This window comes from Homalodisca vitripennis, chromosome 4 (assembly GCF_021130785.1).
Source record: "Homalodisca vitripennis isolate AUS2020 chromosome 4, UT_GWSS_2.1, whole genome shotgun sequence".
In the NCBI taxonomy this organism is placed as follows: domain Eukaryota; kingdom Metazoa; phylum Arthropoda; class Insecta; order Hemiptera; family Cicadellidae; genus Homalodisca; species Homalodisca vitripennis.
The window spans coordinates 17,882,251-17,895,992 of NC_060210.1; the positions used below are offsets into that span (position 1 = coordinate 17,882,251).

A 13,742-nucleotide genomic window follows, 5' to 3' on the forward strand; every position below is an offset into this window, starting at 1 on the left:
TAAAGCCTAAGTCAGTTTCACGATTACATAAACTAAAAATTATAGATTGAGTCTTAGACTGGTTTAGCATAAGACCGTTAGACTGAAACCAAATGGAACTTTCAGTAATATAATTATCCATTATACCAGATAGCATCTCTAGCTTGTTTCTACAGAAAAAAGTTGAGTCATCGGCAAATACAACAGAATTACAATTAACATTTACAGGCAAATCATTTATATGTACAAGAAACAAAAAAGGGCCCAAGACCGATCCCTGTGGTACTCCGCAATTTTATATCTACTGTTTCAGACAGTTTGCTGCTAATACAAACTCTCTGAGTGCGACTGCTTAAAAAAGACTGAAAAAGATTTAGCTCCACACCACTTATGCCGTAATACGGCACCACTTATTAAAAATACAATATACAAATGGAATAGGTAAATAGCTGTAGTGTAAACAAAATGGCACGAGCGAGACACGATCCACACACCTGATAAAACAGAGACGAGGAGATGCTTACCCCATTCCCCACTATTGGAGGAGGGCCACTCCTGTGTATGGTTGCTCAGATATTTGCTTCTGCGCAGGTTTCTTTGTAAGCGGTTTATCTCTAGTATGCCTACTTATATAGGAATGGTCATAAAATAAGTATTTTGTCACAGGTCTGTACGGCAGAAATGGCGTGTTGCCGGCACATGTCCAGCTGGAATCCAAAGACAACACTTTGGTTCAAAACATCCACAACAAACCGACACTTCTGTGGCTGGCCCCATACATCGGCTTGGACACAGAGTACATGATGGATGCCCTGTCTCTAATTGGGATCTTGCTGTCGTTTTCCGGGTAAGTCTTCAAATTTTTACTTGTACAGAATGTGCAGTTTAGCTGTGCTACTGTTGTATCAAACATGACTAAACGTACAACAAAGTTTAAATGGGAAACTTTCCATGTACTCTTTAATGACAATTTTAAAACATGCATTTACAATTTCAAAATTTAGCCACCATTTTACAATATGCTGGTCACCTTTATAAGTTCTTATTGTTAATTTTGGGTATAAAACAACATTTTAAAATACTTTTATTCTTGACAACTTTCTATTTAACTTACTTGTTTGGGAGCTACAGTATATTAAAATGTATAAAATATGTTTTATATAATAGTACAATAAATGGTCAACTAAAACCCTTTTTTAAAATTATTTTATATAATGTTTATGTATAATTTATATGTATATATTGTTTATTAATGACAATACTGGAACAGTATTCGTGTGTCCAGAGACAGTAATAAAACCTTAGTGTACATTAATAAATTGCCGACATCAGCGTAAAAATTGGTACTATGAAAATCATAACCACCACAGCTGACAGCTGAGTATTTCAATTTTTGTATGTCAATAATATTCATAAATATCTACTTTTTGATGCAAATATCTTCTTTTTCACCATATCAGGGGATGGCCCTTAAGGAGTCAGAAAAATATTAGATAGTATAGGTTGAGTAGTTAAAGTTCTAAGTAAAGTTTTAAATTAAAGTTCTCTATTTAGAGAAAATGATAGCACAAATCTGGCCTCAAGCGATACAGTAAAGTACAAAGTTACAGCAGTTTCAATTTACACACGAGTATTTTTTTATTTATTTTTTAATTAGTTTACACTTGTAAAACCTTGGCATGGACACTGGATAGAAAGAAAATACCTGACAACATTTTGTATACGTTCAGTACAAAATTAAAACGTTTAAGGTATGTTTTCCAGTAAAAAATGAAAAGATAAAGTATAACGTTGAACAAAGTGAAATTTGTTTTATTTATTTTGATTTCAGGAACTGTACTTAACAAATGTATTGGTACAACTCACAAACACTGTAAAAAACATAAAATGAACTAGCTCAATATGCAACTGTCAAGTGATAGTGTCATTCATTGAAGACAATTTTGTGTTTGACGTCTAATGTGTCATGATTATTTCAAGACAGTTGGTTGGATGCCAGCAATTTGTTATGACTTGATTCATGATCATTTAAAATTCCAACATACTTCCTAAGTAGTTTTGAGTTGGTATATTGCTGTATGAAATTTTAACAGCAAAAATTGAACACATTTGAATATTACTTATATTGTACAATATAGTATTGGTTTTTAATATCAGTTGTATAATAAACAAACCAACATTAAAACACTTTGTTTAAATTCCAGATTTGTTTCTCAAAAGTTCTGCACCAAGCCTATGTTTGCAGCATCATGGTCTCTTTACTACTCGCTTTACCAAGTTGGACAAACGTTTCTTTGGTTTCAGTGGTAAGTTACTTAACCTTAAAAAGTTGTACCATAAAGGATTGATTAAATGTTCAATTTAAAATCTATACAAAATGTTGGTTGTTATGAAAAAAATGGTCTGCTATTCCTCACATCTACTGTTGTTAACCACACAGTTTTTATAATTTATATTTACAATAGGCCTAAGAAGTGGGTTTATTAAAAAAACTACAAATTTTAAGTAATAATTGAGGTGTGTACCGTATTATTTTATATGGCTTCCAAAAATGTTTGTTTAAGCATCCTTAAAAATTTGTTGCAGAAGTACTAAAATTCATCAGATGGTTTTTTTTTGTATATTATTATATTGGATATAAATTTGTATTATCAGAACTTAAAATATGTTGTAGACTGATGTGTAACTATATAGGCATTTGATTTTCAATGATAAAATTTGCTTTTTATTTTATGAAGGTATGAATTGTCTCATAATTCTTCTCAGTATTTAAAATAATTTCAATATTTGACAAGTTAAGATTTTTACAACATTAAATATAAATTACTGTGAAATGCAAGAGTGTTTTCTGCTGGGTTACACGTACAGCTACAGATCCACTGCCTCCATTATTTCATCTATGTAGATCTCTATTGTTGTCCCAGTTTAGTTGGGTACTTGAAGTGCCTACACTGTCAAGAATGACTGGCTGGTGGGATGTAGGCAATGGCATTGAGACTGATTTAGCTCAAGTTTTTATAGCTGATATTCCCCGACTGATATTCCTGATTATTTACTCCACATTATCGTGAAACAATCTCAGCCATTCACTCGGTGGTGACATTTCATAGAAATCTAAAAAAAGCCAATTTTGGTTCAGAGTTTTCGTCTGAGTAGGTTCTGCAGAGGAAATAATGGTTCAATTATTATTAAACCTATAATTTCAATTTTAAAAAGTTTCTGTAATATAGTTTTTTGTATATTAAAATATAACAGAGTATGCTAAAACAACTATAAAAATCTTGTTAATTATTGCTCCATATTAAAATGTACTTGCGCCCTATAATCAGTGTCAGTAGAAAACTAGGTATTAACAATCCTATATTGAACTTTATCAAAAGTTTGGTGTCCTCTACAAATAATTCTGTGTAATGAAATACACACTGAAGTGTATTTGTCCAACAAAATATTTGTAATGTAATTTTTAAATAATTTCCTTTAGTGGTCTTACATTTGGTATGTAAATTAATGAGTTTCATTCCCATACCATGTTTAATGTGTTGTAGGTGTTGTACATGTTGTACATGTTTACATTGTTGTACATATTTAATGTGTTCTATCCAAAGTATTATTTTGAATTTATTCTACTCACGTTGTGACATTCATATTTTCTAAGTCTAGAGTAAAAGAATTAGTTACCAAACTACTGTCCAGAGAATGGCTTGCACAATTGGTCTCCTATCATCTGATATCCTGTACAGACTTGTAAAAACTGGTTCTAACCACATGCTCTCTTGGATGATGTTATTTCATCTCATTACATAAAGCAACCACCTCGTGTATTTCTCATTTTGTTTCTATTAATGCGTTATTTCAATTCAGCCAATTAACCCATGTAATGGATTTCTTAATTTATTTCATTGTCAGTGTCATGTAGGTCTTATGTAAGTTTTTTTTCAAATTTTTGAATTTTATATGTAAATAAGGATGTCTCCTTTTAAAATGTTTGCCTTCACCAATGATTTCTGTATATGTTCTGGCTGTTTGTTGGGATTTTATCCTAGAACCGGCAGTTATATTGGCTGTCCAGTAAAAGTGTTCCAATAGTTTGGAATTTTGTTTTGCACATAAAAATGAGCAAAAAGGTTCATATAAAAGTATGTCCTAAAACCTTTAGTTTTCTGTCTATCTGTCTGTATGTGTTTTTTATAAAAAATTATATCTTTGGAACAAGTTAAGATAAAGTTATGAAACCTGAGAATTGTATTAACCTTTGGTAGTCCTTTTTTCAAATAAAATACTAACAAAATTCTTTTACCTGTTTCAAAATGGTGTCTCTTTAACCCTCAAAGTGCTGCTATCGCACTGTGCGATATGTTCGTACCACTTCAAAGTGCTACTATCGCACTGTGCGATATGTTCCTTTTTTCCATATCACAGACGAACGGTTCGCTCAATAATAACGTGGTTTATAAGGCTACATTTAGGAATAAATTCCCTATCTAGTAACGTAATTAGAACTATATCATTCAGAAGGTTGCGAGGAAGAGTAAGAATAATAGTCAGCTGATTTCGATGCGTGTTTGTTTGTTACGGTTGTCTCACGGCCGACGCTCTGTGACCGTGACGTTGTTTTGCTTTGTACTTTTGATTTGTACGTGACTTATATTATTGTTTATTGAGTAATTATTTGTGCTATGAGTGAACTTAGTAATTCAAGTGCCATTAAGCGCTGTTTTGATGACGATTTGAATGGAAATGATAGCGATGAAAGCAGCACCCCCACCAGAGAGTGACTCAGACTATTTTTTTTTTAGTCTAATGTAAATATGTATATAAGCCATTTTTCTGTATTTTTAATACTTTATCTGTCATTTTTCTTACTTTTACTCATATCAGTAACTAAATATGTGTTTATTTTGAGACAATACTCACTATTCAACTACTTACTGACACTTGTTGATGTGGTAAACATTTTAGTAAAATTTGGGCGAAAAAACATTTTTTTTTTACCAATTAATATTGTGATATGTTGTGCAAAAGGTTATGAAGTGATATTTTTCTTATTCAGCATTAAATTTTGAACATTTTGCATATTTTTTAGAATTAGGACTACTACATTTCGTTGCCGTTCGTGCAAAATGTCTTATGTTAAAATTTCCATTTTTTTTTTTATTGCATCATATGTTTTGACTTCACTATCCGGAACTTGTGTCAAAATGTCATATGTTTTTGACCAATAGAAAAAGAGCTGTAGCAAAAAAGCAAAATGCCATATGTTTTCATGTCAAGCCACCTGTTCCTGCAAATTGTCTCATGTTTGTCATTGGATTGTTGATTGATTGGCAACTCAGCTCTAACATAATAATAGGTAAGTGAAATAAAGTATAATTTCTTATTTTTACTCAGCTGCTGTTTTGTTAAAAGTTCTGGTTTGTTTTTAGGCAGAATATATTAATGTTTTTACTGTAAATTATAACAATAATGCTCGATTTGACATCTAAAAGTAAATTTGTCAGTGAAAGTGAGGTTATGGTTGTTGAATATTTTTGCAACAAAAACAATTTTTAGTTTGATTTGGTTTGAAAAAGGATTCTTTATAGGATTCTAATGTTGCCAATGTGTTGGGGCGTTATTATATTTTACTTACAAACTTATGTAAAATTGTTTTTTTAAAGTGTTTTAATGTTATTACTGCGCAAAATGTCGTAAGTTTTTCTTGTCAAAAGGCTTGTTTCAAATTCATACTTAAGACTTTTTGAATCAAATGATTATGTAGTTTCTAAAATCTTAATTTAAACTACTTAATGTTTGTATTATATTACAGTTACATCTAACATACTATTTAAGTATATTGGGCTTATTTATCCTAGCCTAAGCCTAATTAAATTTATTTTAGGCCTACAGTTTTTTGTAACTGTACTTGAAATTTATTAAACGATTAATAAGGAATTAAAAAATTATATTACCCTTGTTGGGTTTGAATGTTTATTAGATTAGTTTATCAAAAGTTTTAGGCGCTAATCAAGACTTTATATCTAACTGAAACTTAGATACTGTAAAAGTACATTACGATAATATATATGGGGCAAAACTTTAGAGAGTAATGAATTCACAACGCTATTGAGACCTAAGTTAGGCCTATTATAGATAACTGGTCGCGGTGTTGGCATATCCTGACATAACGGTATCGTATAAAATCAAAGTATCAGTAAAATTGAATATTTCTGAATGTTTCACTATGCTTATCATTTTTGTAACCAACTATATTTTTGGCTATACCTAAAATACTGTTTTTAATGTTAATATATTATTTTTTCGGCTATTAGAAATAATTTATCCCTAGTTACATTTTTTTCCAGTAAAATTAATTAGTATTTTTACTACAGTAATTAGGCTACATCTGTTGTATTCTTTCAGATTATCAATTATGGCTCTCAGAGGCAGGCGCTTAGTTGAACTGGCGTTGGCAGAAAATGAGGTCTCACCAGAGGTTCGACAATCCATGGACCGTTGAGTTTGGTATTGTGAACATCGATAACAACAGTACAACAAACCTTAATGAGCATACTTATTTTGTAAGTCCTAAGCCTACTACCAATATTGAAAATAACACTTCAAATACAGTAAAAACAAAAACTCTGCCAAATTGTAAACTACAAAGAATTGTCAGATAGTGACAGTCCTTTATTTTCGGATTCAGATGAGTACAACTACGCTCCCAGTAGTGACTTTGGTGAGGTTTTCTAGCAGTGATGAGGAACCAAAAAAGAAAAGAAGATCGAAGAAAATTAATAAAGTAAGTCTGCTGAAACACGTAGCAGTTCAAAAAGTAACAAACTATGAAAAACAACAGCAAATCGGACAAGAACCAGAAAGCAGCACAGAAAAAGAAACAGTAGTTTTTTGAACAAATATTAACAGGCGATACCCAACTGAATACTAATAAAGATAGTGTAGTGGAAAAACAGAGAAGGAGAAGAAAATAGAAATGAAGCTCGAGGGCAAGAAATAAGAGGGATAAAACAGAAATGTAAAAGAAGTCGGAAAGGTTTATCTAATCCACAGCAATGGCAAAGACAAGTCAACAAAGAAAAGAGGATGCGGGGAGAAAGTTACAAGGGCTTAAAAAAAAATAATGGAAAGTTTACATTGAGTGTTGACAAGGAAGGTAGGAAAATGAAATGTCGCTGTACGTGTAAGTGGAGTAGTAAGAATACCAACTCTTTGTCATGTTTCAAGTCTGCAGGAGGAAGACAGAGAGAAAAACTTTAAATATTTTTGGAAAGTTTTTTTAAATGATTTGGTCTGGTAGAAAAGCCTACATCTCCTCTTTGATAGAAAGAAAGAAAATTACTAAAAGACGTAAAACATCTATTCTGACTGACTCAACTAAAAGAAATGTAACATACAAATATCATCTAATCAAAGACAACATGCGTATTAATGTTTGCCCAAGAAAAGTTTTTTACACACATTGGAATGTGGGGTGAAAGAAGTGTTCAGTCATGGCTTCGTGAACTGTCACATGATAATACTGAGTTAGAGGAATACAATTTTGAACCATTAAATGTTAATAATCCTGGTCATTCCTGTTGCAAAATCTAAGAAGAAGCGAGGTTCAGAGGATGTTAAGTCTCGCTCGGTAGAAGAGTTCTTCCATAGTCTCCCAAAGATGGAGTCCCACTACTGCAGGGCCTCAAGCCAAAAACTTTACCTTGAACCAGTATGGGAAAGTAAAGTAGCGCTCTTCAAGGAATACAAGCAAAATTTTTGCGTTGACAACAGTAGAAGTGCTAGTTGGTCAGTATTTTCTAGGGTTATGTATAAGCTTAACATTGATCTCTACCAACCCAAAAAAGACCGAATGTGAAACATGCATTAAGCATAAACTAGGAAACTGTGTCTGATGAAGAATTCAAAATACATCAAAATAAAAAAGAGAAATCCAGGGCAGAAAAGGAGAAAGATAAGGAAAGAGCATTAAGTAACGAATCATTGGGCGTTTACACAGTTGATGTTCAAGCCGTTCTTTTATTACCTAACATAATGAGTTCTTCTGCATACTACAAAACTAAACTAAAACTGCATAATTATACAATTTATAATATGAAAAATGCAGAAGTAAATTGTTTTTTGTGGCATGAGGCCAATGGTAGCTTAGAAAGTGATGTGTTTTTGCTTCCATTCTGTACAAATTCTTACAAAAAGAAATTTGTGCAAAAAACCTTTCTGAAATCATAATTTGGTCAGATGGGTGCGGGTATCAGAATAGGTGTGAGAAGTCTCAAATGCACTACTTCACCTTTCAAATGTTAATAAAGCAACAATATATCAAAAATACCTTGAAGTAGGACATACACAAATGGAAGTAGATTCGGTCCATAGTAAGATCGAGAAAAAAATTAAAGGAAAGGAGTTTTACGTGCCCTTAGACTATGTCAGATCGATTTCGAGAAGCAAGGAGCAAACCAACAGAGTTTTAATGTTGTAGTACTGAAGTACACTGATTTTATTGACTTTTCAAATGGCTACTACACTAGTGTGCGGCCTGGCATGAAGAAAGGTTGATCCCATAGTCTCTGATGTGTGTGCGTTTCGCTATTTCAAAGGCTGCATTTACTTCAAGCTCGATTTGGAAGACAATTGGCAAACCCATCCAAGACGACCCAAAACACATACTGCTTTTGAAAATTTATGTAGCCTTTTAGAAGTCGCCAATAAAAATTACTACAAGAAAGTTTGAAGATTTGCAGTATTTAAAAAAAGTTATTAATGAGGACTACCATAATTTTTTATGATACACTTTCCCACGAGTGTAACGATGACAAAAGCCAATGCAGACATGTTTTACTTGTAAAATAGCAATGTTTTAACTTGCAATAATTTTTTTAAGTAAATGTAAATGCAGATCAAATGTTGTAAATATGGCCAAAAATACTAAACATTTCCTCAACGTGTCCTATTCTATTTAATATTACGTTTGTTTGTGCATTTAAGTACTAATTCAAGTAGAGTAGTAAGTATCGATAAAACTGTATTGTTCTTAAAACTATGTATCTGTTTTCTTTTTTAAACCTTAATAATTCACAAAATAATGTCTATGTTTTCAAAGCAAAAATGGCCTATGTTTCGTTTTAAGTCTGACTTAAGTCTACATTAAGTGCAAAATGTCCTATGTTGTAATGCAAAATACGTTATGTTAGCCCGAATAAATGATTTTAACTGCAAAAAGTCGTATGTTCACTTAAAACTTAAGAAAAATGGTTTATATTACATTTATATATACTTGAGACTTAACCAATATCATTTTAAACATACATTTATTTATTACAAACCACATAGTTTTATATTACGTTAAAAGTTATCATGTTTTTTTTGTTTCCTGAAAAATTACACTTTTTACATACAACATTTTGCATGAACGGCAACAATTTTGTAAAAACTATATGTCAAGGATTTTGAAAAATAAAAATATAAAATACTACACAACCGGTTGGAAGGACCAGATTTTTGTATGATAAAAGATAAACATTTTTATTTTTACTTGATCTTATAGAACATATGTTTGTGAAAAAAAACCATATGTAATACATGCAATTTGAGCATATATTTGTATATAAAAAGTTGTTTAAAAAAAGAAATGTCATATGCTCGAAAATGGCCTAGCACTTTGAAGTGGTTTAGTCATCACTTGGAGGGTTAATATTTTAAAAGTTAAATAACAAAAAAACCAGTACAGTTTTTAAAATATCACATAGCATACCACCTATTTAGTAATTTTTATACCAATTCCAACGGTACCTTTTTCATAGAAATCTGTTAACACATAAGTGAGTACAATCACTTTATAGGTATGCTAACACAAGCCAGGAGCAAAAAACGACTCATACCTCCCAACTGGGACATGTTCAGTCAAATTTGGTTAATATTTTATAGACAGATTGACGGAAAACTAAAGGTTTTAGGACATACCTTCATAAGAACTTTTTTGCCCATTTTTATGTGTAGAGCAAAATCCCAAAGTGTTAGAACACTTTTACTTAACATCCTGTAGAGAGTTTAATATGTATGTATGTATATGTAGGGTTGTTTTACCATTGTTCAGGATGTTTTAAAAAATTCATAAAAATTTATATAAAAAAAATATTAATTTAATTAATTTAGAGACGAACTTCCATATTATTTTATAGTAAGTAACAATTCAGTTTAAAATATTTTGTTTGATGATGGCCATTCTTAGTGAAATGGAAATATGTTAACCCTTCTCATGCCACTAATAAATTCATTAACTTTCCTCTAACGCCAAAACACTTTTATTACAACTAAATTATATACTGCCACTGCCAGTATATGACAGAGCTGTGATGAATCGGGATGAACGCTTGACCTTCACCATGTTCCATTATATTTACATTATTTCTCTGCTATATATCCAATAATCCGGCATATTAGATAATTCAGCATGCCTCTAGTCCTGACTGTGCTGGATTAACGCACTTTGAATTGTGTAATAAGCACGTAACGATGCATATAATAACATGTTAGGATCAACAAACCGTAACTATCTGAAATATTTTATTGCTCTCATCTTGCATTGTACTATATGGGTTTAGTAATAAACTCTTAGAATGGCAACGGTCACTGAGTACGCTGTAATTTCCTGGAATGTCCAGGGACATCTTGCTGCTGGAGGCAGGATTCCTGTGTGTGTTGGTTTCCCCGATTCGGCACAAGCCTGGTACACGTCGCCGCCCCACGCTGCAGGCTCCCAGTGACCCCGTCACGTTCTGGCTTGTCCGCTGGCTAGCGTTCCGACTGCTCTTCAGCTCCGGCATCGTCAAGCTCACCAGCGGCTGCCCTCAGTGGTGGAGCCTGAATGGTATGGTACAGATCCATAAATGTTTTTACGGTTATGTGTTACGTTGACCGTAAACGCTTTAAGCTCTTCACTTATGTGAACCACACATTGGACTTTCACTTTCTTCATTACAAAGTCACGCACTGAAGTGTTATTTCATTTCATTTCATCATTTTTATTTGCCACAAAAATGTACAACATTATTGACAAAGTCATTAATACAGCACATTATTACAGTTAGGTCAAAATCTTAAAACTAAATAATTCAACTTATACAGCACAACAGTGATTGTAACAGAATACAAAAACACAATAATCATTAACCCTTTTAGCCCCGGCGTCCGATATATCGGACAGAGGTGGTCTAGCTAAAATGCCCAACGTCCGATATACCGGACGTCTCGAGAATTTAATATAGCTGGCTAATAATATGTCCAAATGCCATCAGTTTCGGTATAGTAGTCGGTGAAGAAACGGGCTACATGCAAAAACAATAAACCTTCCAATTGGCATCGTATTTCGTCGTCGTTGAGCGTAGTTTATTTGTCGATGTCAGCTGTCAGACGACTTCAGTTGCATTGTTGTTGTATGCTGACTTATAACCTCAATTAGTTTGCGTGATTGAAAGCGGTTGTTTTTCGTGTGATTTATTGTATTATTAGTAAAAAAACATGAATAAACGTCGTAGAGAAAAGTTACCAGTGAGTGAAAACACTTTGATAAACACTATTATTGGTACTTTGGGATTATACCGACAACACCCAGACATGAATCGTTATTTGACATTTTGCTTCTACTGATTACTAGATTAGCGTAGAACAATATTTCGTCAATATAAAACAGGAATTGTCTTATCGCAAACCCCTCCCCATCCTCAGACAGAGGTCAAAGTCGAGCGTCTAGTAGATAACGTGATTGCAAAGTCTCGCCGCCCGTTCAGCTGGTGCGTCGCTTTGTTGTACTTCCGTGTTTTACCTCTACATTTCTCCAAACACAAAAAATTCAATAAAAACAAACATGATCAAACTAAAACTAAACTCTTTATTGAAAAAACACTCAAAAGTTGTTTTTTTTTCTTGATCACACTCCGCCACCCAAAATGCGAGTGCCATGCCTTCGCGCTGATGTCAACGAAAGAAAAACATCCCTCGAGATAGTACCTATCAGTAAAATATCAAATTCTAGAGGATCTGATCAGAAATATAAATTGAATTGTAATGGAAAGGCAACTATGTACCGTGCAAATCATGTGATGCCGCGTGGCCTGTCGTAATCGGGATTCTCGAGAAAGATAAGATAACAGCGACAGCAATACCGATAACAATGCCTGGAAATGCTTGTAAGTTTGTAATTTTGTAATTAAAGAGTTGTTTTTTTCGTTCTATCATGTTTGTTTCTATAAATTTATATTTTTGTGTTCTTCATACTGGTGTGGTCGGTATAATCCCAAAGTGCCCTATTATTAGTGGTGAATGTGCTATTTTTGAAGACAATGAATTGAGTTGTTTATATAAAATGTATATATTGTAAATATTATTTCTTTTACTTTTTTGAAAAATTAAACAAGTTTTAGTCTTACAAACCATTACAATTATTTTGTGTTATTTTACAATTGTTATTATTTCAAAAGTACAAAAACAAGTATACATATCTGTATACTTCTACTGACGTGTATTTGGAAATATATGAAGAAGTGCTTATGCAGCAATACAATTAATTGGATACATCTCCTGCATTTATCAAGGAAAGTTCTTCAAATTTTGTCTGTGTAGTAAGAAATATGTGTGCAACAAAATTGCTTCATTTTTCAGGGGCTACAATTTTTTTTTTCTACCCTTTATGTATGTCCAAACTATAAAAAAATAAAAAAAATAACAATTTTTTTAATGTATAAATACGCTAAAAAAAAAAAAACAAATAATTCTGTAAAAGTACTTTTTAACTATTACATCTAAGAGTACACTTATTTGTGAACAATTTAAAATAAAAACCTAAAAATTATCTTCAAAAATATGAAAACTATATGTATTTTCCCTCAATTCTGCACTACGGTCCCTTATCGCCATGGGCTTTCTGGCAAGTCCATGGAAAAATGGCTGGGGTTAAAAGGGTTAAAAATCCATCTAAGCTATAAAATGAATTCTGCAACAGCCAGGAATAGAAATTAATTTTAAATCTGTCAAAGGGATATGAGCTAATTTGTCTTTCAACAAAATTATAAACCCTCAACGATACCACAACGTGACTGTTAAGGGTTTTGCTTAACCGACATTGTCCAATTTCATCATAATTTTTATTACGATTGTTATGACTATGAATTTCATCTTTAAATTTAAGTAAATTTGGATTTTTATGTATGTAGATAACTAAATCATATATATATATATATATATATATATATATATATATATATATAAATTTATAACAGTTTGGAATAGGAACTTCTTGAAGTGTAGTTTACAATGCTCTCTAGGCTCATATTTTTTAAGAACTCCAATAGCCTTCTTCTGCAGTAATAATATTTCTTCAATTCTAGAGCAGTTACCATAAATTAGTAGTCCATATCTAAAAACAGATCGTGTGTTACATTAACCCTAAACTCTTGAAAGAACCTTTGTTACAGTACTGGTCAAACTTTTCTAGTCACAAACAAGATCTGAACTGTTTACTCAGACCCAAAGTCTAGTACCTTGACCCTTAAATTGCTGAAGAAATTTTGGCACCAATACTTAGTGTCAGTTATAAATGTTTTAAATCTGTTTTTGCCAAAGTTACATTTATTGTTTAATTCTTAGAAGAAGAAATAATAAACTTTTTTGTAAGGGGTACTACTACTGGTGGGGACCCGCGCTCTTTGTGTAGGTGCATGACAACTGTATCTGTATCTGTATCTGTATCAGTTGTGGAGGTACAACTGTATATG

General features: G+C 32.3%; 1 protein-coding gene across 3 annotated transcripts in view; it reads left to right on the top strand.

The window, feature by feature from the left end:
• The window catches only part of LOC124359003 (lipase maturation factor 2-like), a 60,521-nt gene that overhangs the window by 11,168 nt on the left and 35,611 nt on the right, over positions 1 to 13,742 (top strand). For all 3 annotated transcript variants that reach the window (XM_046811331.1, XM_046811332.1, XM_046811333.1), the window contains exons 2-4: positions 646 to 826; positions 2,184 to 2,285; positions 10,635 to 10,840. In XM_046811331.1, the coding sequence (XP_046667287.1) occupies positions 646 to 826; positions 2,184 to 2,285; positions 10,635 to 10,840 (489 nt within the window). The remainder of the gene's footprint in view (positions 1 to 645; positions 827 to 2,183; positions 2,286 to 10,634; positions 10,841 to 13,742) is intronic.